Below are 24,996 nucleotides of genomic sequence, written 5' to 3'. Positions count from 1 at the left end.
TCATGTCAGTCTCCCACAGCGCTGCAGTGTTCCTCTGTGCTTTTTTTTTTTTGTCTCTGCAGTAGCTCGTCTGGTACGGACTGAATCAGTGCCATGTGACATCAACAACCCGCTCAGGTACACAGACCTGCACATCAGTCAGACGCTCCCCAAAACCAACAAAATCAACAAGGTAAGCGGAAAAAGATAAAACCTGTGTATTACAATCTGTGCGTAACGTGTCGCATTGCTTCACTTTTCAGGAGCTGGTTCTGAGTCATCGCGTGTTTCTCAGGGGATCAGCAATACGGTTACCAAAATACCTCCAGCAGTATTGACGTTTACACAGATGGGTCTTGTTTTCTTATGCTGAATGTTTTGTGCAGCCGGCACATCTAACTTTATCTGCTCGGTTCCAGAGGAAAAAAAATTTAGCACAAGATTCCTGCGGTGGAAACACGGTGATGGAAATGCTGTGAAACGGATGTGCATGTTAAGGAAGAACGTGCAGGTGTTAACGTGTGAATGAGACAAATGCACAGCTTTGGTGTTTGTCCTTAAACAATACCGGTTACGGGAATCACATGCACCTTTGTCAGAATTCAGTCTGTTTGCATTTCTTTCAGTGTCAAACTGCCATGCTGGTAGCTGAGTTTGAGGTTTTAAGAAACTAAAGTGTGTTGGTTTGTCATTGCACATGTGTTAGGCTGGAAAGTCTTTAACTCGGCAGATAGTTTCCCACTTTTTCAAGATTTAGGAGTCACACTAAGCTATTTCTGTGCACGTTTTTGCTACTGTCACATTATTTTTTACTCACTGTGAGCTAATTTTTCACTGCAGTATAAGATCCTGCACCTCTGTGCAAACAGAACAACAATGGCTAGAAGTAGAGACAGCTCAGAAATGCCTTTTGTACTGTGTGATAACAGTGTGATGCCTTAAATCCAAAAAAAAGAAAAAATAATTTCTGCTACAAATATTAACAAATTCAATGTGCACAGTGTTTTTCCAAGTGCTCACACGTGCTACCAAAATTGACAAAAATGTTGACTCTACACACTACATGTAGATACAGATATTTTACTACTTACATTTGTCATTTTTTCTACACTTGTATCTTCTGCTTTGGGAAAACACAGCCTGCACTTCAGCTGAAAAGTTGATGATTTTTTGTCATGTGACTGTTAGTTGGTACAGAGTTTCTAATAGCTCTACGGTTGTGCTGAGAGGCACAGAATTTTTAGTTCTATACAGAATTTGGTTAGTCCAACCAGCTTATTTTTTTAGCAGTTTATTTGTTTTTTCAATTTTAAATGGACTTGCAAAGTCAGTTGGATAAAATATCACATTTTCAAGTTTAGATTTGAATAATTTTCCTGATGAAGTGTACAACCTCAGAAAAGTTGCTCCAGGACTTTTTTTTCTGTTTTTGCTGTTTCGTGCTGTGATATTTGGTGTCATTTTGTCATTTTTTCAGAAAATAGATACGATACTTTCAAACCCATCCTCAGTTTCGCTCAGTTCAGATTATGTCAAACCAAGCTGCTCGGACTTCTAAAAGACTAGGACCTGTTTATGTATCATATATTAAAATACAGTTCCTAAACCCCAAGTTCCTGCTATGAAATGTAATTTTAAGTGTAATGTTTTAAAATTACCAGCTAGATAAAAAGATTCTTGTGAGCATGATCAGTGTCTCACATGTGACATCTCTAATTTTGATGTGAAAACAGGAATCACAAACAAAGCATGGCCTAAAGTCTTAATAATGTTCATGTTTTTCTGATGAAATATGGTCTTTTTAACCTGAAAGCTTACCAGTAAAATAATGAAAACCAATAGTGGTTTGTGCATTGATCAGAAAAGCAAATATACCTCTGTTTAATCCTTGCATTTGAAGATCTACTAAAGTAAAAAAAATCTTTGTGTTAGGAGTCTGATGCTTAGGCATGTTTAACAGATCTTTCAATCGATGCAGCCGTGAATGCAGGTTTTAATCCCGTGTTTTGATCATGCTTCAATGAACCTGTAAACGAAGAGTCTGCTTTCACGATTAGGAAGCTTTAAGCCAACCCTTGCTAGTACACGGAACACAGAAGCACATCAAGCAACAGAGAAAGGAGAGATGTGTTGTACTATTTTTTGGCTTCATTTGAAACCACAGTCACCGATAAAAGATGTCGCTGCTTATCTCACTCGCTCAGATCCTTTCTGGACTCTACATGTTTGGATTTATTGTTTTCTGTACAGTTCATAAGTTTGATTTCCCCCCTTAAGATGTACTTAAAGCTAATATGTAAAGAAGGGGCATCAGAAAAACGTTCATAGTCTATGTATACACCTCATGAGTATACGACACACTCTGCTGTAATCCAACCTACCCGCAAATATCACAATAATACAACCATCTTCTCTGACTTTGCTGTATGATTTTCTACTTCTCACTTGCTGTGGCAGATGATGATTTCCATTTGAAGTCCAGCTCTATTTGGGCAGATATGACAAAATTGCATAGGCTGATATCAGTGGTTACATACAGGTTTTAGCTTGTTCGTTTCAAATTGCATCTACTCTGCATCATTGCGAGCCATTTTCTGAAGCAATTTGCACATCTTCAGATTGATTTCCCACCTTCCAGGCAGCCATTGATTTCCCCTCTTTCCAGCGCACTTCGAAAAATCAAGTAGCAGAGACTGGAAACTTGCTTGAGGAAGATAATCCATCAAACTGAAAAGTTTGACGTCCATAGGTTTTGTCGGTTTTGTTATTATGGCGTTTGGAATCTCTAACTGTTGGTGCATTCGAGGACGCTCTGATATCTGAGATTTAATGTTTGACAGGTGAGCAGAAAACACGTTGTTTTTGTCGCCAGGTTTTGCTTACTGTTTGTCTTTTGGATTCAATTCTGAGACTGTATAATTAATAAAACATAAATAAAGGGCTTTTCAGCAGAGATTAAGTGAAGAAAAAGTGGGTGTTTCTGAGATTTTACTGAAAAAAAATGCTAAAATTATTAGATTTAGCAGTTATTTAAATCAAAATAGGACTGGTTCCAGGTAGAGGTTGTGATCTAGCTCTTAAGAGAGTTTTGTAAGATTTTCAGCTTTCCAGTGTGACGTGGAGCAGCTCAGTGAACTGGAACTTGACTGGATCAGCCCAAAAAAAGCACAGTTTTGCATTCTCACACCAACATCATGATTTATTAATAACAACTGATGTAAGGGTATACCTTCAAAACACAGTCTGAAAGTAAAATATACAAAAACATAATGAGAGTGTGAATGCAAGTTCCTGATTTAATTTTGCTCAGCTTTATCATCTTGGGTCCTTGAATGCACCATTCTTTTGTTCGCCAGTACAGGACTACACACAGACAACATCATTTTGCCAGGAAAGTGAATTCAGCATATTACTCATTGTGATGAATTACCTCTGTCAGGCAAGTTTCAAGTCTCTGCACGATGATCTTCTTATTGTACTGAAATTAATGAAAACCCAGCTCTGCCCGGAAGGTAGAAAATCAATCGAGAAATTTCATGTTAGATTCAGAAAGAGGCAGACAATAATAAAGCATAGTGCGGTTAAGAGACTAAAACTTCACTTCAGAATCACCGCTACTGAAGTTTTTAGTATAGCTTTTGATTGTTCTTTATTGTCTCCTCTCAGGATCACATCCCAGTCCCATACCAACCAGACTCCAGCAGTAACCCCTCATCCACCACCTCCTCCACCCCGTCCTCCCCGGCTCCTCCTTTGCCCAGCAGTGCCACGCCTCCGTCGCCACTACACCCCTCCCCGCAGTCCGCACGGCAACAGAAGCAGTTCAACTTGACAGGTACGTACCAGATGTGAGTTCACTCGCATTCAAATGTCCAAAAAATAAGCTTGGGAATAAAACACACTCCTGTAATCGTCCTCAAATCGTTACGTTTGGAACCTAAAGTAGTTGTTGTCAAGCAGAAGGCATTATAAGAGTTTAGCTAATAAAGGAGCCCCATAAGAGAGACTTTTTCAAGGTGGAATTTAGTATCATAGCAATCTTACATTTTAGCAGAGCTTTAAGATGTCATTTTACTTCCTGCTTTAGAACTATGGTTCCAAAACTTAGAACTAGGAATGGTGTGATGAAATTTGTGTTTGTTTATGTTTTTTGCTTCAAATCTGATCTGAGCCATTCAGATACTCAATACCATTTTCCTAGATAAAACACACTTGAAGTAGTGTAGGTTAACTGTTGTACCTCTTACTTTTTAATAGTGTGTCGACAAGAGGAGGCAGACACTTGATGTTGGTAAGCAGAGAGCATTATGGTAGTTTAGTGGGTAAAGGAGCACGGTGACAGAGGCTTTTATAAGGTTTAGTGACTTCAGGGTAGCTAATGTGTGATAGATTAAGATAGTATGCAGCAGAATAGCAATTTTGCTCTCTGGTATCAATAAAATGACTGGTAATGTGTCTTTTTGTTCACAATTCTGTTTATCATCAGATGTAAATAAAGTTTTTTTTTTGATACTCATCACTTCAAAATCACCTTTATTGACCCTGGTCTTAGGATCAGGCATTACCAGCATTCCTACTTAGAAAATTATTTAACAAAAATTCCCAAAATATTAAGCATCCAAACATTGTAAACACACAGGAAAGTGGGACTAAGGCCCGTTTCCCACTGCTTTTCATTTTTCCACCCATGTTAACAGGCTTTAACACAGTTGCACAAACTGCATTACCAGCAGGGTGTAAATGTTGCTGCAGTGGACTGGCTCGTTGCCTGTTTTCTCCAAGTGACGCACATGGTTCACAGTAAAGACAGACAATGAAAAGAATGTGTTGATCCTCATATTGACATGCCAACGGCAGCATACCATAACTGACATCTTTTACTGTAGGATATATCTTCATATGAGACAGACTTGACACAAACAGCCTGTAAATATTGTCTTTTTTAACCATTAAAAGACCAAGTGTACATGTATGCCACAGCCAGAAGCAGTACAGCCTCAGTCTGAGAGTCTGCAGCAATGCTAGCTTCTCTGTGAGGCTTGTTATTTCTCACAATAACAAGGCCAGCCTGCTGATGTTAGGCAGGTATACTGTTTATCATGTTTATTCTCTTAGTCTAGCATTCTTCAATGCTCCCATTATGCTTATTAGCGCAATATATATCAGGTCTCATGTACAACTAATTAATAGCATTTCTGAGTGCCCCAGCTGAAGATATTAATATATGCCATGACACATGGAGCCTCTGCTGCAAGCCAGTAAATAAACAGAGTGAAATCCAAGTGTAAATATGTGCTGCAAACCAAAGCTGTGTTTTATGATCTGTATATGAACTGTTTGGAGTCTACATACTCGACTAAAAAACAGCCGTGTATGACTGACCACGCAACTTTCTGTCAAACTGCGTCTCTTCTGTTGTCTCCTTCCACAGCCTCCAGTTATTTCAAATACAAACAACAGTTCATCTTCCCCGGTAAGTACCTGGTAATTGATCATTTCCCCTACCTATAATGCACTGCAGCCAGCCAAGGATGAGTAAGGAGGGCTCTTTTGATGTTGGTGCTGATTTTCATCCCCTCACCTTGGCCTGCTTGGAGACTCTCGGCCCCTACACCCACTCACGCTTGTCTCATTTGGGCCTCCTAATGATTTGTCAATGCCCAGACTGTGTGCTTTTTTGCCCACACCGGTACCGCGCAGTCTTTGCTCATTTGGCAGGTTATTACAGCAGAGACAACCTAGAGTGGTGTTTGGAAAAGAGTGAGGTGTAACTGAGCAGTTTTTTTTTTTTTTAATGCATCAATATACTGTACAGCATGCAGCAGCAGGTTCTGGTTACTGTAGCCGCACATTCTGTTGTCTATTTTCAGGTAATTTACATCCGCTACGTTTATGAGCTGCATAACAACATGGTCAAATCCAACCTCTTAGTGTTAGTGCCATGAGTTGAGAACCGTTATGCTGTAGGTGGAACTAATGCCACAGTCATGTTATATTACATTTACTGCCGGCTCTTGTTTGGACAAAGCAGAAGACAAACGAAAAAGCATTTATAGAAGCCCCCAAGAGGAAATTACAGTATGGTTTTACATGTATTCATCTAATTTTGGTGCGGTTTGAGCTTATCCCAGTGTGCATTTTTCTGAAACATAGGAAAACCCTGCAAAACATTCTCTTCCTGTCACATGAATCACATGCTCGGTGATATATGACTGGCTCAGATGCACGCCGTTCGACAAATTAGAGCTTCCCGGCTTGCAGGTCTTTGGAGCGAATCCACGAAAACGTCCGCACATTAAAGACAACCAGGTCCTTCTTGCTGTGAAGCGTCGGTGCCAGCTTCTAACGCGCCGTGCCGCAGAGGGAATGTCTTTTGTGGCTCACACTTTGTCATAAATTGTCAGAGCGTTCCAACACAGGCAGGCGAGCATGACATCGAATCCTCTGATGTCTTTCAGAGGTAGATACGACAGAACAGCTGACCTCCCGCCATCCTACATGGTGAAGATTCCAAAGAGCAGCAAGGAGAATTCAACCTGTTCCTCCTCATTCTCCACTAATGTGACATGCAGTGTATATGTGTACACACGTGTCATTTTGTGGTCATCAAATTAAATTTCCTTTGTCAACGTGCTTTTAGGGCTGCATGCCGCAGAGTGCGCCACTGCTCCTGCCATGGGTGCATATTAGACATTGATTGATATTTCTGTGCAAGACATTATAAGAGAAATTCAATATGACCAGGAGAATGGGAAGGATTTTCATTGTACTGCTGACATTTTCTTCGCTGCGTTCAGACAAAGCGATGTCTAAGGCACTCCGGGTGAAGAGAAAAATATTGAATTCTGGCAGCGATTTTTTTTAAATACAATATTTCCGTCACAAATCTTTTTTATGCATTAAATCCGCTTTTTTATTTCACAGAGTTTCATTACATGCAGGTGTTTGATGCCAGAAAAATGTCCGTTCCTAAAGGGCTTCATTTAAAAAATCTAAATAAAATGAATAGTTTCTTTTTGTGCTCTAAAGCCAGCAAATGAGAAATCAGTCCAGTCCAGTTCTGTCTTTAGTAAGATCCTATATGGGCACTTTGGTTGCAGCATCAGAGCCAGACATGTAGACAACTGAGAAACCGTGACAACAACATGAAACAACACAGTTTCAGGGTAGATAGTAGAACACGTATGCACAATAAATACATTAAAAATCCACATTCAGATCTTAAAAGATGGAGAAACAATCTGAACTTTCAAAGGCTCCTACCTGACCATTTATGATCTGATTGCACTGGGAACAAACAAGTATATGAAATGATTATAGCTAATCTTTATTAGAGTGTGGTGTCAGCCTCAAGGCAGACCGCTGTCTGCCTGCAGAGTGAGCTGTCAACACAGTTTGAAGTCTGTATAGAACATTTCTGTCAAACAGATCAGACGGGCTTCTTGGTCTGTTTCCTGTGATCTTTACACTTTATTGTATGGCCAAGCCTCCCTCAGTGTGGCTATCTGAACAAAAACTGGGACAGAGTGCACGGAAGTTTCATCAAAAAAAGTTTCTGTGTGTAAAAGTTATAATTGCATCATCAAATAACCAGGACTTTTGGATCTATTCTTCACATTCTTCAAAATGCTATATTGTCCAGTTTCTTCTGGTTTACAATACTTTAGACCACAGTGTTCTTACATGGCCTCCTACAATAAATTAGTTTAAACATTTTAGAAAGAAGTGGTGTATCCTATAGTACCATGGATGTTTGTAAATCATGTCTAAAGTAGGATTAGTACACATTCAGGGGGTTACGGAAGTTACTTTATACAGTGTATAACAGGAAGGAGTACTCCCAGTAGCATATCGTTTGATTGTCAAATCAATCAAACTTGTATCACCTCTTAAGAATTGTATTGTTTCTAAGTTTACAAGTTAACCATTTTCACTTATAAACATCAAAAACTAATACTTTGGAGTCCCTGTATTGTAATACTTGAATAAATACAGACTAAAATAGAAATTCAGTGGAACTTAAATGAATACACCTTAGATCACTGACGCACAAGTTAGAAAACCTGGCAAAACTGAATGCACTTGTGGTGCTCCATGAGCGTAATTGCATGAGCTTGGTCATAAAATAACCTGTGAACACCAGAACTGTCTCCATTTTCCACCTATACATGTCTATATCATGGCTCCACATGGAAAAAAAATCACCAGAAAAACTAGGGGTGGCAGTGGCTCAGGTGGTGGAGCGGGTTGTCCATTAATTGCAAGGTTGGGGGTTAAATCTCCCACCCCTCCACATGTCGAAGACACTGAACTCGAAGTTGCCCCGATCCCAGCATGGCAGCTCTGTCACCATCGGTGTGTGAATGTGAAGCGCTTTGAGCACCACCAAGATAGAGAAGCACTATGTAAGTACAGACCACTTAACTGAAAAAAAATCTGGCTTTGAAGCTGTAAAAGAATACAGGAAGTTCACAAACCAATTAAAATCACTTGAAACACTGTTGCTGCAGAAACCAGGAGGTAAAGAATGAGCTACTCTACCACTAATCAGAGCTGAATGGTATTCCCTTAAAATGACATTACAGACAGAACGCTCCTTTTTAGTCTAACTTTGAAAATAGACGCTCCAGACTTGGTACAGGGAAAATCAATGGAAGTCTGAGTTTCTGTCACAACTCTGACAGTGCAAAAGACATTGTATACCGTCAGCTTCTTTAGTTGTTGTCCAACAAACAGAACTTACTAATTGGCTAAAACTTGTTGGATTAAACTTTGCTAAAGAACATGAAAAGAATAATATTGGGAGAACAATCTTTAATGAGAAAGAAACACGAAATATTTATCAGCTTGGTTGGGTTCCAGCACGTTTGGTGTGAACCAACCCGGCAACCACAGTGAATGCATCATCCTGATAGTGAAGCACGTAGGTGGTTATGTGTTGCAAGGTTGCGAGGCCTGTAATTTTAATATAGTCAACCTAAACTTTTAGTTTGTAATTTTACATTAGAGGAAATACAAGCTGACACTAGTTTGAATCACTTGACTTTTACATGATATTGCACTGGGATGTACTCACTTCTGTTGTATAGCGTAGTTTAGCTTCAGTTACCAGAACTATCCAGATGTATGGTCAGGTTGTACTGTGCTTTAATCATGTTTCCCACAGTAACTGTGTTTCTGTCCGTATTCATTTTAGTCTCTTATATGAGCAACAGTGGGAAGGTTTACTTAATAGGGCATTAAGGCATTCAAACACCACATTCATATGCTTTCTTCCATTGATGGTTTCTGATTCCCAGCGATACATATGTCCGACCTATAGCTAGATGTCTTCCACACAAAAAGCAATATAAATGTTTAAAGTGCTTTAATACTCAGTGAAATTTGGTGCTAACCTGTTGGTTTGATGTCTCCAGATGTTGCTCCAGAGGTTCCCCCCAGCAGAGCACCACAGGTCATTCTGCACCCTGTCCTTTCTGAACCAGGGTGAGTAGAATCTATCGCAGAAGCTTCTCACCAAAACCGCATGACGGCATTTAAAGAAAGCAAGAAAGTACTGTGATCTTCTCTCTGTCTGTCCATCTTCCTCTCATCTGCACGCCTTCCCTCCCCCCTCTTCTCTCTTTCCATCTGTGGCTGCTGGTCAGAGGCCAAGTCAAACTTATTGGAGCACGGATATTTGGGTGACAATTTCAATGCGAGGGACGACATGACGATTACTCAGAGACTAATGTTCGCATGGCCTTTAGTTCACGCTACACTTGGGATGCCAAGTGGATTTTCACTGGCTCTTTGAGGAAGCCAGTGGTCATGGGGGAACAACCGGAAGAGGATGATTAGTGATGGGATGCCTTTCGACCCAGATGTTAATTAGATTAGGATCTCAATCTATCACAAACGCAAGAGGAACCTCCATCTATAGCCGGATGGTCAGTTATGATGAAATACCCATAGATTGTAATGGATTAATCAATAGCGGATAATGCCAGGGTTCATTCTATTTATTTTTTAAATAACATGTTCACCAAGACAGAGAAAAACAATGATATAACTTTATAAACTCATGTATGGGGCATAGCTGTGTGCGCGTTACATATCTGCATTTTAATATAAACCGACGTCTTCATCCGTGTTCCTGTTGCAGCTTTCAGATAAATAAAAAGTAGGAAGCAATTTTGTGGAAATAATAAGAATCAGTGGATAATACAGGACTGCAAATAATGCATCACAGCGGGCGCCATATGTGTCTGAATAGAACAGGACTGTTTGAGGTCTACATTCATTATCATAATCATTATAATGTGACACAAAAGATTATTTTCCATATCTTGAGACCACATGCAGCCACTGAACTATAAAATTACTGCTGTCAGTTTTGCACAAATACACACTTTTGTTTTAAACTAGAGAGGATCAGACCAATACAGGCTCGAAAACTGCTTCACATCTGGGGCTGATTGAGCTGCAGATGTGCAGGCAGTGGATCACTTGGTCATTTTTATTGTAATACAGTGCAGTAGGCTCCTGTAAATAGACTGTATTTCTACTTATTGGGTGGGCGGACAGAAAAAAAAAGTGGAGGCCACGGTTTTGTCTAGATGGGTGTGAAGTCTTTGCAGCTCAGCATGAAACATGGATTACTTTATTGTCATTTTTTAAACAATTACTGCTCCAATGTGTCTGTAACAGCCAAACCTAGAATATAGTCATTTATTTTTGTAAATTATAAGCATAGTTTAACATGTTATAAAATTCTGATGTCAGTTCAGCCAGTCAGTCTTTAAGTGAATACAATGTCAGGTCAAAACTGGTAGAACAGAGACCGGCTGATTTTCCAATTAATCGTGCAGTGTTTTAGAGTTTAATAAAAAGGGAAAGAATCGCCCCCTTGTATTTTCTCATTTGGGGAATAGCTTCGATTTTTACAAGGATGTACAGGGATACCTTGTATAGTGGTTTTCATGCATTTTCTGTGAGTCAGAACTATGTTTATCCCTTGAGAAAATATCATTTTAGGACTAAATTGCGAAAAGTTCTGTACAGGCATAAGGTTTTACATTGGATGGACTGCTACAGTGAATGTTCTTGAGCAAGATTTGGGTCATTCCAGAATTGAAGAAATATTTGAAAAGTAAACCTTCTCTTTTACAGTTTTCTTCTACATATTCATCATTAATAGGCAATAAACTATGAAAAGCTTTATTGGCTCATCTTTCACATCAATGGTACAGTTTTTTTCCATGTTTTATTTGTTGTTTGCTAACCCTACTCTAATCACAGTCACAGGGCTGGCTAATCCATGCTAATGTTAGCTTTTTCGCAGGAGTACAAGCTAGATATTTAGCTAGTTGTTACTGCTGACCAAGAGGACAAACTTACTGATGGAAAACAGTCAAGAAAAAAATATAATTTGTCTTATCCTGATAATATGCACAACAGGATTACATGAGGTAGAATGACACATTCAATCAAGGCTGACAATGTGATGAAAATATGAAAACGAGAAGAGAGGACATAGCTTTACCCATTCTTTTGGAAAAGTGTTTGATGATATAATTCCAGCGTATCATGTGACTCACTGTTTTCTTCTTCTTCTACCAGCTAAAAAGATTATGGTAACAGGCTGTTGTGGAGCTCGTTCTATGCATAATAATTGTTATTTCAATTATTATGTTGATTCAAAAAATGCTCACACAATTACAAAACACATGAATGAAAAACATGTTGCCAAAAAAAGGAGGTTTAGGTTTCATTTTAACTATTTTATTTGAGATTCAATTTGGTCACAGGGGGGTGGGACAAGAGAAAAATGACATTTAAGGGGGAACTCCAGACTTATTTGATATTTTAAAAAATATTTTCAAACATTCTTTTCTTCTAGTTTTTCTAGATTTGGTCTCAGTACAAGTAAACTGCATGTTTTAGTATTTTGTGCATGGACTATTTGAAGTTTGGTGGGTGGGACGTAAAATGTCCTGAAATTGTGGAATGAACCATATGTAAAATCTACAGGTTAAATAAGGGCTTGTGTTTAGCTCAGCTCACTCTGCAATCTGACCTGAGTGAACAAACTATAAATTACCTCACTGGGATCAGTCAGTAAAAGCATCACAGTATCTATCATAGCTTGACTTTGTATTTACTCCTGCTTTCAAACACAACTAAATATGTAGAACTTAAACCCTTGTGTTTCTAAATTCCCACTTGTTGCTTTAAATCTGCAAGCACAATTGCACTCTTTTACTATTTCCCCTTTTTCTCACGCTTGCACCACTGTTCTCTGCCATTTGACGAATGTGAACGCATTAGTGCAGTTACACAGCCCATATTCTTCTGATTTAATTAATGCTATTGTCCCTCCTTACTCACATCTTTGCATGCTCTCGCGGTGGCAGCTGGCAGATTTCTCCAGCCCTAATGGCCTCATCTCAGGGTTAATGAGGGCCTGTTTCAGACCCCAACACCCTGCAGGATTCCCTCATTAGAGCAGAAATCGAACCGGTGCTAGGGGCCCTTGGCGCCACGGGAATCGCATTATTTCATAGGCTGCCTCACCTGTGGTCTCTGCCCGGACTCCAGGGTTGCTTTGCAAAGCAGCGTTAATATATCACGGAAAGGTTGTGAGAGGTTACACACTGATGTTACACAGTCAGCTATGTGCACAGAGGTGGATGGGTTGAATAAAGGAAGTGGGTTCATTTTTGTCGTGCCGCCGGCCCCCACTGTGTTAGACGACAATGTCCATCCTTGGGGTTAGATAATAATAGGAGCTCAGAGTGCAAACGCTAGTTGAAATTTCGTACAAATCTGTGAATCTAAAAACGAGAATCAGAAAAGGCCGCCTGTAATTAGGACTGGCCTTTCTTACATTAACCTACTCACATTTTAATCTCTTTATCGGTGTGCTTTTGCAACCTGCAGGGCAATTGCAGGTGATTTGCACAATAAAAGCCAGTGGTTCAGTTTGTTCTTTCTAGTGTAGTAACTAAGAAGCAAAATACACATTCTGATTGAATATAAAGCTACCAAAGACTGAAAAAAATGGCAATAAAATCAAGAAAATAATCTAATAAAGCGTGGCCATGGAAAACGGAGCAAATGTAAAAGCAAAAATAAGAGGTTGTGGTGAAAATGGCTCATCTCCTGCTGACTGAAACGGCCTCAATAAAGGACCTTATGTGTAACAAAGAGGATTCTACAACAACAAGATGTCTCATCTTTGGTGTCTTGGTAAAAGCAGACTGAAAATGTTACCCGCTCACACAATAGGGGGACAGACAGCTTTGATATCGAGCCACGCAGCTGAGGTCAGAATACTCTTTGCAGCATACTTATTGCAGTCTATGAAAGTGCTCTTATGCACAAAAAAGATCACTGAACTCATCGCAAATATTTCAGGCCCTCTTAGTTTTTCTGCGCTTACAGATTCAGGGTTGCAGACCTCTTCAAGATATCAGACGGACGTGCAATCGATGAGCAATGTGCTCAGTTAAGGAAAAAAGAGAAAGCGACGCAAGAGAACCAACAAGTCCTCAAATTCATACGATCGCATCGGTCGTATGCACCGTGCACCCGAATACGACCCGTGAGAGCGTATTTAGGTTAGCGCCCCTACGGGGAAAAGGAACACATTGCGGAATTTAATTCACGAAACGGCTTTTCCATCACAAAACGGCTTTGTCCTCACTTTCCCAACACAGGTTTAGGGTTATGGTTAAGGTTAGGGATAGGGACAGGGATAGTGTTAGATAAAAGTTTGTTCATGGTGACATTTCACCCGTGACTCCAGAGTGTCGATATTTACTCAACCGCTAGAGGTCGCATACGTCAAAACGTAACACTGGGTCGTAATACGGGCGTGTACAGACGACCTATGTGGTCGTTTTTGGTTTGAGGACAGGCTGAAGAGAACAGACATTTACATTCACTAAACTTTTTCCTGAATTGGCTGCTGTCATTAGAACGTACAGTAAGACTTTTACATTGTGAGACTGCAGTAATATATCAGGAGAATAAACTGCTCTAGAACAAGGCGTCTTTTAAAGGAATCAGTGCTTCCGAATAGTTTTATTCAGTGCAGCTGGAATGTGACATCTTCTCTCAATTTAATTAGACCTCTGAACTCCAAGCAGTTTCTGGGTGTTTTATTTTATTTCATTTTGCTTTTTGTTTTTTTTTTTGCTTGTAAGCATTCAGTTCACCGCTATGGAAACGGGTGAAATAAAGATGAGTCAAAAATGTGTTTTGTGCGGTATAGCGAAGTTATAATGCAATAAAAAAATGTTTTAAAAGGTAAAACTGGATTTCCTTCATTATTTGTTAAAAAAAATGTAAAAACTTGGAATTAGTATGCACTAATACTTATATGTATGTGCTACCAATACTGAAAAAAAGCACAGTGGCTCTACATACGTACTATGGATATTTTTCTACTTACATTTTTAATTTTTTTCTGTGCTCAGTGTAAACACGGCCTGCAGTTCATCCTAGTCAAAGTAAAAATGCCTGAATTATTGTAATAAGACTGTTAGTCGCAGCTGAGTTACTGATAGCTTCTTGGATGTACCACAGAGTGCAGAATTTAAAAAAAAATCTGTTTATCTGCTATATTTTGGTAATTTAAAAAAAAAAGAAGAATAAAGCTATTTTTACTGAATTTCACATTTTAAGCTTAGATTTTGTTATTTTTCTTGACAGCACACGCTTATGATGCATTCAAGGACCATTAAAACGTTGAAAATCTATCCATTCTTTCTTTTTTCTTTTCTTTTTCTTTTTTTCTTTTTATTTTTTGGAGATTCTGGCTCTAATAAATGTTGTACATTTCTTTCTTTTCTTTTTCTTTTTAACCATAACTTGCTTTTAAAACCCACCACTGGGTCTTGGGCTTCAGGTCTGGGTTCCACATTAAGCTTTACCACCTATTACACCACTACCTTAGTGCTGTTCATCTAAAAATGAAAACATGCTTTTAAAGGGAACTCTACCAATTTTACACATCTGTTTATGGTCAAAGTCTGGTTATTATACAGCACTATGTGAAAATGCTTTTCTCAACAAGACCAGAGACTCCCAGCCCACCACAGAGATTGAATTATGGCGTTACAATAACAGAAAGTTATTTAAATGGGATTATTATTGTCCTTTGCATATTTCCAGTGGTTTACACTATAAACTTTGTCATCCTGCACATTCCTGCACAGTGAAAATATTTCTATTTGCACCAAAACACCAAGTCCAGTTCCTCGTATGTGCAGACCTGCTTGGCAATAAAAGTGAGACTGATTTTGAGAAAAGTCTGCAGAGGGAGATGCACACAATCTGACAAATCTGATAGGTGAATTTAGCCTGAAGATTTTCAGTTTAAAAGTGAAGAAAAAAAAATCTGGAAACCACCTAAGCCCACGCCTCATCTCTGCCTCATCTCTGCCTCATCTCTGCCTCATCTCTGCCTCATCTCTGCCTCATCTCTGCCTCATTTCTGCCTCATTTCAGCTGGAGGCTGAAGGCTACATTAACCACTACAGCATAACACACTTTTATTTCACAATCACTTGTCCCAGAGAGCTCAGCAGCTTTCTAAGGAAAACATCACATCAATTTGAAAATACCAGTAAAAACCTACGTAAAATTAGCATTTGTCTTCTATCAATAGAATAAAGAACTTAAATGCCATTTAAAAACCTGATTTATGTTTAAAACAAACTCTTCTTTCTTTATTTTGTGCCCTCTTGGATTTATTTCTACATGCTCTTTTTGCTTTTTAGGAATGAGGGCAACCCTTTACTTCAAATCGAAGTTGAACCGACATCAGACGTGAGTTCTTCTGCAACCTTTGTGATGTTTTCAGTGTTTTCGTCATGTCGCTTCACTTCTCCACATTTTTCGTCAGTAATCAGTCAGTGTGAAATTACTTGTGAATGTGAATGAAGACAAAATACAGCTCCCGCCATCACTTGTCGCAGTCATTTGCGTCGTTCTCTCATTTAGCTTAATTTGCCTCGGCTCTCCAGGGAGCCTCCAGGTAAAGTTATGCATCGAAAGCAGCACGGAGGGAAAAGAAGCGTCTTTGCTGCTCACCATCGCTGTTTCTATAACAATGATATATTTTGAGAAAATGTGATGCAGATTGCCTTGAATGATATTCCAGCAGGCATCTGTGAATAGGTCATTTTCACTCTTGCGGTGCATTATATTTAAAATCAAATCAGAATAAATCTTTTTTTTTTGCCTCTGGTTGTTTTCTCTTTTCATAACTCTCTATCTTTTATTGGTAATCACCCAAACAGCAGAAAGTATTTCAAGTGCACGCAAGCAAAGAAATAATATATGCTATTTCATATGGAGGCAACCTGTACATACGTGTATTTTTCCTCTATATCAGAGCATATTTATTATTAAAAACAGTGCTCAGTACATATTTACTGTTGCCACAAACATAAGTTCATATACTATACTCCTCCTAAGATATTTGATGCATATTTTTCTTATTACTACGCTACAATGAAACATTGGATGACAGAAAGGATCTAAAGTTCTGCAAAAAAAACAACAACACTGGAATACATGAAGAACCCTCTTAATGTATTTTTAAAAGGTTGTAATGGATTGTAATTATCTGGCTGCTGCTGAATGTCAAAATATGTGCATTCCACATCTTGAGAGAATATTTTAACACCACCTCTTTGTTGCATATAGGAGGATTTATATCAGAACACTTGCAAATCTGTAAATCTGTGAAAAGCAGGTTTCTAGCTACCATTTGGAGTTAATCTCTGCTCTATCGCAGAATGAGGAGGGCAACGACGAGGACTCCGGCGACGAGTTCGAGGAGATGAACCTGTCGCTCCTGTCGGCTCGCAACTTCCCGCGCAAGGCCAGCCAGACCAGCATCTTCCTGCAGGAGTGGGACATCCCCTTCGAGCAGCTGGAGATCGGGGAGATGATCGGCAAGGGTCGCTTCGGCAAGGTTTTCCACGGACGGTGGCACGGCGAGGTGGCCATCCGTTTGATCGACATCGAGCGCGACAACGAGGATCAGCTGAAGGCCTTCAAGCGCGAGGTGATGGCCTACCGCAACACCCGCCACGAGAACGTGGTGCTGTTCATGGGCGCCTGCATGAGCCCGCCACACCTGGCCATCATCACCAGGTGAGAGTTAGCAGGGGGTGATGTAGAGAAAGCTGGGAGATCAAATTTGCAGGTGAACAACGTTTTGGTTCAGTTAACTCATCAAGCTTTGTTTGCAATGTTCTATATTCTAATCTTTATAGTGTTCTGTATGTGTGCTTCGTATATAAATGTACATTCAGTGCATAGAACACATTTACTGCATGCTCTGAAACACTTTAACCCTCTAAACTCCAAGCAGTTCCTTGGTATTTCTTTGCTTCTGTCACCTTTGTGCTCTCCATGAACTTATCTTGTCCTGCTTCTTTATGGAAAACACAACCATGTCTACAAGTAGAGAGAAGTCACAAATGTCTTTCATGCAGTATAACAGAGTTATTTTGTACTTGGTGAAAAACAAAAAAACAGAAGTACATTTTTTTTCTAATATGTACAGCTTATTCATTAATATGTATGTATGAGCACAGCCTGCAGTTCATCCAGTCCCTGAATTATTGTCATGTGGCTGAGTCACTGATAGCAGATTTTTTTGGTTTGTTTTTGCTTTACTTTTGGCAAAATTTAAATGAAACCTGTGTAAAGACTTCAACCAAATAGCACAATTTTAAGCTTAGATTTGGGTCACATTTTTCCAAGTGCTCAACACTTTATCCAAGTGTCCAAGAGTGCTGCATGCTAAAGATATTTTTCTACTCACCTTTTTATTTGTTTCCTATCTGGTCTGCATAAATTAGCTTTTAAATTATTTAACTTTGTCTTAAAATTATAGAACATTTTTTTAATTATAGTATTTGTTTTTAAATGATAGAATTAGTTTTTAAATTATAGAACTTTGTGTCGGTTTTATTGTCTGATGTTCTGTTTGTTTTTGTCCTCATCTTTGTTGATGCTGCTCTTAATGCCATTTTTAATTGCCCCTCGGGGATAAATAAAGTGTTTGAATTGATTTGAATCAGTCCAGTTCAGCCAACAACTCCACGATTTTTTGTCATCTGACTGCTTAAAGCAGAGTTACTAATGACTTTCCAGTTGTGCTGAGATGCATAAAATGAATGTTTTTTACAGAATCTAATTCAAGTTAACGTTAAAAATTTAGCATTTTTTTAATGAGACACTTAGAATAAAATTATTTTGATAAAATATAAAGACTATAAGCTTAAATTTGGTCATGAAGGTTTTGAAAATCACAGATAATTAGTTCAAGGACAATCAGAAATAATAAATTAATTTTAATAAATTGTGCAATTTTGGCAATTTGCTAAAGATAACCTGCCTGCTGGCTGGTTTTGGAGTTCAGAGGGTTAATCAAACCATGAAACAATGAAAATTTTATACTCTCTCTCTTCCATTTGCAATCTGTTTTTTTTTAAAGCACCCGTAGTTCCCTGGATAATTGCTCTGACAATGGTGCCCATCAACACCACACTCAAAAATGAAGCATAGTTTAGTATACATCGTGACTCAGGAGTAGAGTTTTCCTGTTTTGAAGTGTGAACACACAGCAGATATACTCTAGAGAAGGCGATAAAAATAAAACACCCTCACGTAAAACAAATTTAAAGTCCAATGCAGCTCCAAAAAGCAGAAAAAATGTTTGTCATTTCATATTCACATTTCAGCACAGAGAGAACACAGGAATATTAGCAGAAAATGGTGGATGACAAGAACAAACTATGCTGCAGAAATTCATTAGAGGGCATTCTACATAAATATATAGTTATTTCCCATTATAAGTCCCATTATGTAGTATTTTTATATTGTGTTGATGTGTGTATAGCTCAGGCTGTAACATCAAAAATATCTCTATAGTATGAAATATTGCAAAAGAAATTAAAACAACCATATTTGAATCGTATAAATGTGCAAAAAAACAACAAATTTGCATTGCATTATAAATGTGGACTTGGACTTTATTAATGTGTACTTAACAGTGTAACCATCCAGACCAGCATGCTCTGATCAGAAGTGTTGAAATATAGCATGCTGCACTTCAAAAAAAAAGCTTCTACTGCTCCAAATTAAGAGAAACGTATGAAAAATCTGAAAAAATGTGTTAAAAACTGCATTGTTATTCGTTTACCAGTCACTTCTTTCTTGCTGAGCCTCTTCAAAGTTTCCGTGACAGCTCTAAAATCTGTGGTTTACTTTTCCTCTGATCTGGTCGCTGCGTGGCTTTGCTGTCTCCACGGTCGGTCCTCGTCCTGTTGCACAGATCTGCCCCCCTACAGGACAGTGAGTTTAGACCAGCTGAGAATGAAACACGAAGAGGTTGTGATTAGAGCAGGCTGCTACTGTTACTGAATAGACGAACCACCCACACCTCACAGCAACGGTGCATTTGTCTTGACTTCCAGTTTGACAGCAGGTAAAGCGCCCATGCAGGGTTGGAGTGAGTGAAGACTCTCACCTAGCGAACCTTTAATTATCTCAGAGATTCACACTTTTGCAGTATTTAGTGAACATTTTCTCACTTATAAAGAAGGCAGGGCAGCGTTGTAGTACTCTCATTTCATTAAGTAGCAGAGCTGATAATGTTAAAAGGGAAATTGTTTGTATTTTTGCCTCTCTCCCGCTGATATTTTCCTTCTATCTATTCATTTTCAGGATTTAGAGCTCTACAAATGCTTGAGGAAACACAGAAACATGTAAAAAACAACAACAAAAGAAATGGCTCTGTTCCCATCACGTTTACTGCGTTGTATGTTTTAAATAACTGATTGTGTGATTTCTGAGACGCGTGATTGGAGATGATGCCAGCTGAAATTGCTGTGAGTTCAGGGGAGCTGACAGGTGAGCTGGCTGCTTCTAAAAAATCCTCGATGCTGATTGCTGAAAATAACGACAACTGTCAGTGCAACAGGTGGCTTTGTTTCTCTCCAATACTCTGCTGCTTCTGTCAAATTGATGAAAGCAAAAGAAAAGAAGAAAAAAGTCCATCTTTCTTCATCGTACTCGCGCAAAGTGCATCGTGACGCGGCCGTAAAATTACACCAAAACGAGGCATTGTTGGTTAATTAAGGATGACTGGTTTCTGGTAGCATTAGCGGAAACATAAATATCGATTGCTTCTTTGTTCTTCGAGCGTTTCCTTTGTCACGACTGACTGTGGATTGATTTTGCCGAGCACGGGGTCATCTGTGATGTTTCCCGCGGGGTTTTTATCCGTGTAAATGGCGTAATTACTTCATTTCAAAGCACAGAGGTGATGTTCGCGATTGTTGAGGCCGTTTTATTACTTTTCTTGGCTTCTGTGTAAAGGCTGCGTTTCTGTTGGGGCAAGAATAATAAAAGGACAAGGGAGGACAGCTACTAAAAATGTGGCTGCTGTCAGGTTGTTGTTTGGGATGAATATGCATGAACGGTTGGCTTCAGGTGCTTTGTTGGTCACCTGTGTGGCACAGTCGGGGTGGAGGGTTTCCAGACTGAGGTGGGGGGCGGCTGAAGAGCTGTCTATTAATGGCACCCTTCCAGAAATGTGACACCGCCGATCCGAAATGCAGTATAACGGCTTCACCCCGGCACACTGTGGGCTCACGTTTCACTCCAGAACGATGACATTTTATCCTCTAGTGACATCTCAAACTCCACTAACTCACCGATGTCCCCTCCTTCGTGAGCTTTTCGTGTGTTTCTGGTTACAAGTGAAGTAAAACACAGTGACCGTTTAAAGCTGTAACAAACGCTAACATTTGAGGGGCTGTGTCAAGGTTACGAGTGCAAACTTAGTCTGAATCCAGGAGCAGGTTTCTTACAGATGCACTCATGTTTAGGATTAGAATAAAGGGACTAAGAAAGCAAAAACTGTAGCACTGTGTGTGAGCTTCCATCGATCCCACTGATTAGCTATAGTAGCTGCTTTATCTTGTAGTTGAGCATGTCTGTTTACAACCTGAATAGATCACTGATTCAGACTGATAACCGCTCACATGAACATTTACAGCCAGTTAACCTTCCATGCATGTTATTGGACTGATAGAAGCAGGGAAACATGCAAACTCCACAAAGAAAAGCCCAACTGACGAGTAGTTTATAACCGCAAACATGCATGCAGTGAAAACAGTGTGCCACCCCGTTTGTGTGCAATTACCTTCATATTTTATAGTGAAAACCACTAACACGGGGCCTCCTAGCTGTAATTCATTGAAGATATATTGGATTATGTTCTGGCAAAACAACTAGGAAACAGTGTCACCAAACTTGTCCCAAAACCATCAAAAATGACTCGGTTTCCATCATATTTACTATGGTGTTGATTTAAATCGGTGTGTGATTTTTGAGATTCATGACTTGAAATTGCAAATTGCTGTGAGTACAGGGGAGCTGACAGATGAAAGATGTGAGCTTTATATCCTATTGCAAAGACCAAAAACGTGGCAGCCTCCTCGCTGTAATTTATTGTAGATATTGTGGATTTTTTTGGCAAAAGAACTGCAAAAGTGTCACCAAATTAGTCCCATAACTATCGCTGGCAATTCAGTCCGAATATATTCCATAATAAATGCTAAAATGCTTTTGAATGCTGCGGCAATATGTGAAAAAGGCCTCCATTTCCATCGCATTTACCGTGATTGTATGATTTTTGAGATTCATGATTGGAGTCGATGTCAACTTAAATTGCTGCTGGTTTAGAGGATCCTATTGTAAAGATTAAAACATGCCATCCTCTTATAACTGTAATTTATAGTGGACTTTTTTTGGCAACAAAAACTACAAGTGTCATCAAACTTGTCCTAAAAGCATCACTGGCAGTTTAGTTAAAATATAATTCAACACCAACGCTAAAATGCTTCAGGAAACACACCACTATGTGGAAAATGCCTCCATTTCCATCACATTTACGGTGACTGTATGATTTTTGAGATGCATGATTGAAGTTCATAGCAGCTAAACTTGCTGTGAGAGCGGTGGAGCTGACAGATTGCAATTGTCAGCTTCATATCCAGTGGTACAGATCATGCTAAGAATACATCAGCCCCTATTTGCTTTAATTTATTCTCGATATACTGGATTTATTTTAGCAAAGATCTACAAAAATGTCACTAAAGTAGTCCCATAACTATCCCTGGCGATTCAGTGAAGATATATTCCTAAATAAATGCTAAATGCTACTTTGTAAGAAAAATGACTCCATTTACATCATAATTACAGTCAATGTATGATGTTTTTTTTTGTGATAACTGATTGGAGTTGATGCCAACTAAAATGGTTTCTAGTGCAGGGGAGCTAACAGATGAGGTAATTATATACATGTCAGCCTTCTATAGCTGTGGTTTATTGTAGATGTATTGGATTTTTTTTAAGCAAAAGGACTACTAAAGTGTCATCAGTCTAGTTTCAAAACTGGCAGTCCAGTGAAAATATAATCCAACCAACCAAGTTATGATCTTTCTGTCTCGTAAAACAATAAAAATATGCAACACAGCAGAAATAGTTAAGTTTAGCTAGTTTTTTCCTGCATCACTGTGGTATTCCTGGGTGGTGAAGCGGTTAGCGTTGTCACTTCACATTAGGGACTTTCTGGGCTCGAACCTTCTGTTTGGCGTTTGCCTGCGTGGGCGTTCTGCAGGTGCTCTGGCTTCCTCCCACAGCAGGTTAATTGGTGATTCTCGGTTGGCGTGATTGTGAGCGCGCACGGTTGTCTGTCTCTTTGTGTTAGCCTCGTGACGGACCGGCGACCTGTCCAGCGCTGTACTCCGCCTCTCACCCACTGTCAGCTGGGAGAGTCTCCAGACTCCAGTGATCGTCTTTGCAGGATAAAGCGGGCTTAGCTAATAGATGGATGGATGGTGCTGCTAGCAGGTTGTGACAGTGGAGCATTCGACCATTTTTTTTTTTCCAATATGACATGACATTACATGGAGCAAATCAACAAAAGGACTAGAGAGCAGCATCACAATGTCCTAAAATGTGATGCTTTTCGAAATGGATGCTTAATTTTGCCTGCCTTGGGGGGGTCATGTTTAGGGAGATTCATCCACCGCTTCTTTGCAAATGTGATAAACATCTGCGCTTTGATGAATTATAGAAAACAGGAGTGTGTCATAGGAACTGAGAGAAGTTTAATGTCAATTAGATTGCTTTTAAATTTCAAGAATCCTGCCTTCTAATCCTTGAACTGTCCTCCGTCTTTCAGCTTGTGTAAAGGCAGGACCCTTTATTCCGTGGTGCGGGATGCCAAGGTTGTCCTGGACGTTAATAAGACCCGACAGATCGCACAAGAGATGGTCAAGGTAAAATAACTCAACAGTGATTCCCCTGAACGCTCCAGCGGTACAGGTAATATCACCAGACAGTCACTTTCCCTCTCTCTCTGTCCATTAGGGGATGGGCTACCTCCACGCCAAGGGGATCCTACACAAAGACATGAAGTCCAAGAACGTGTTTTATGACAACGGCAAAGTCGTCATCACCGACTTCGGGCTCTTCACCATATCTGGGGTTCTGCAGGCCGGCAGGTAATTACGTTCAATACACAGAATCAGCTTTTGTTTTGCAATGCGAGAATTAGCCTTGGAGACAGACGGACATTATCGAGGCAATATTGACCCATATGGTGCAGGGACAACAAAACCTTCAGTGGATGTATTGGACTCTATTTAGAAAAATAACAATATGTCGGATTTGTTCTTTTATGAGTTTTGTCACCTGCTTGTTATCATACCTCCTCGCAGGCGACAGCTGTGGTCGGCTTTATTGTGGCTTGTGTGTACGTTCTGTTCTCATAAACAAAAAATTTCTCTAAATTTGATAATTTTACCGACATATGAATTGAGTAGATTCTGGTGGTCAAATTTACCGTGACCTCAAAAAATATGGTTTTGATCGTATCGTAATAATTGACTTTCTAATTAAGACAAAATTAAACACAATACATACTATCACTACATGAATTTTAAGACTGTTTATTTGAGTGAATTATCAGCTTCAAAAATGCTGCAGATGTTTACAAATTAGGTTTTAGATAAGATCAGATAAAACTTTATTAATACTGAAGGAAATATTTGTGCCAGATTCTGCAAAAGAAGAAAAGAAATGACAAAAAATAAGAAATGCTAAATATAGAAAGGAATCGGATATAAGTATGATACATTGCTGAAAAAAATAAGTAAGCTAAAATAACATTAGAATAGTATAAATACAGTAAAACAGATAAAAGTTTTGCTGGCAATTACACTTAAGGTAATAGGTAATGTGACAAATGATAATGAAATTGAAAATAAGAATTTAGTATTGCGCTCTACATTCACAATGTTGCACATGAAAGTGAAATGCTGCACATGTATTTAAAATGTTGCAAATTATAATGAAAGGTCACACTAGATAATGAAAGATTCAACACTCAGCTGAAATATTACACCTGAGAAATGAGAATATGAAATACTACACGTTGCATTTTGCACATGAACTGAAATGTTACACATGGTGAAGTACTACTCCGAAACAATGTTACAAGTAATGTTGATATTGTTGTTTGGACCTGAGTGTCCGATGTTTCAGCTGTTATTTTCTGTAGAAAGGGGAGGAGTTTTACAGTTTAAATCAGCTTAGATGCATCTTTGCTCTTAATAACTGTTGTTTCAAGTCACTTTTCCCTCCTGCTCTTCAAAACCAAATCTGTGCTGTAAGTGCAATATGCCGAATTTCACACGAGTGCAATCATTTAACTTAAAGGCATTATGGAGGATGTTTTTTTTTGTTGTTTAATTTGTCTGATTCACATAAAATGAATATACTGACCTTTAGTGGACTTGTATGTATGGTTTCTAAAAAAATTAAAAATAAAAAAAATAACTGTGGACATGGCAGGACCTGAAAAACATCAGGCAATCAACGCGCTCGGACCGAGGCGTTTGGTTTGCTCCCTTTCCTGTCAATCAAAAATCTTCC

At 39.1% G+C, this 24,996-nt stretch overlaps 1 protein-coding gene across 2 annotated transcripts in view; it reads left to right on the top strand.

Moving 5' to 3' along the window:
- Positions 1–24,996, top strand: part of ksr2 (kinase suppressor of ras 2) — a 154,186-nt gene that overhangs the window by 101,456 nt on the left and 27,734 nt on the right. For both annotated transcript variants that reach the window (XM_022209952.2, XM_022209950.2), the window contains exons 11-18: positions 63–172; positions 3,646–3,814; positions 5,411–5,452; positions 9,396–9,465; positions 15,747–15,795; positions 16,769–17,130; positions 23,243–23,339; positions 23,431–23,564. In XM_022209952.2, coding sequence (XP_022065644.1) covers positions 63–172; positions 3,646–3,814; positions 5,411–5,452; positions 9,396–9,465; positions 15,747–15,795; positions 16,769–17,130; positions 23,243–23,339; positions 23,431–23,564 — 1,033 coding nt within the window. The remainder of the gene's footprint in view (positions 1–62; positions 173–3,645; positions 3,815–5,410; positions 5,453–9,395; positions 9,466–15,746; positions 15,796–16,768; positions 17,131–23,242; positions 23,340–23,430; positions 23,565–24,996) is intronic.

Source organism: Acanthochromis polyacanthus, chromosome 7 (genome assembly GCF_021347895.1).
Source record: "Acanthochromis polyacanthus isolate Apoly-LR-REF ecotype Palm Island chromosome 7, KAUST_Apoly_ChrSc, whole genome shotgun sequence".
Taxonomy (NCBI): domain Eukaryota; kingdom Metazoa; phylum Chordata; class Actinopteri; family Pomacentridae; genus Acanthochromis; species Acanthochromis polyacanthus.
The sequence above is the reverse complement of the archived record's forward strand: the minus strand, read 5'-3'. Positions and strand labels throughout refer to the sequence as shown.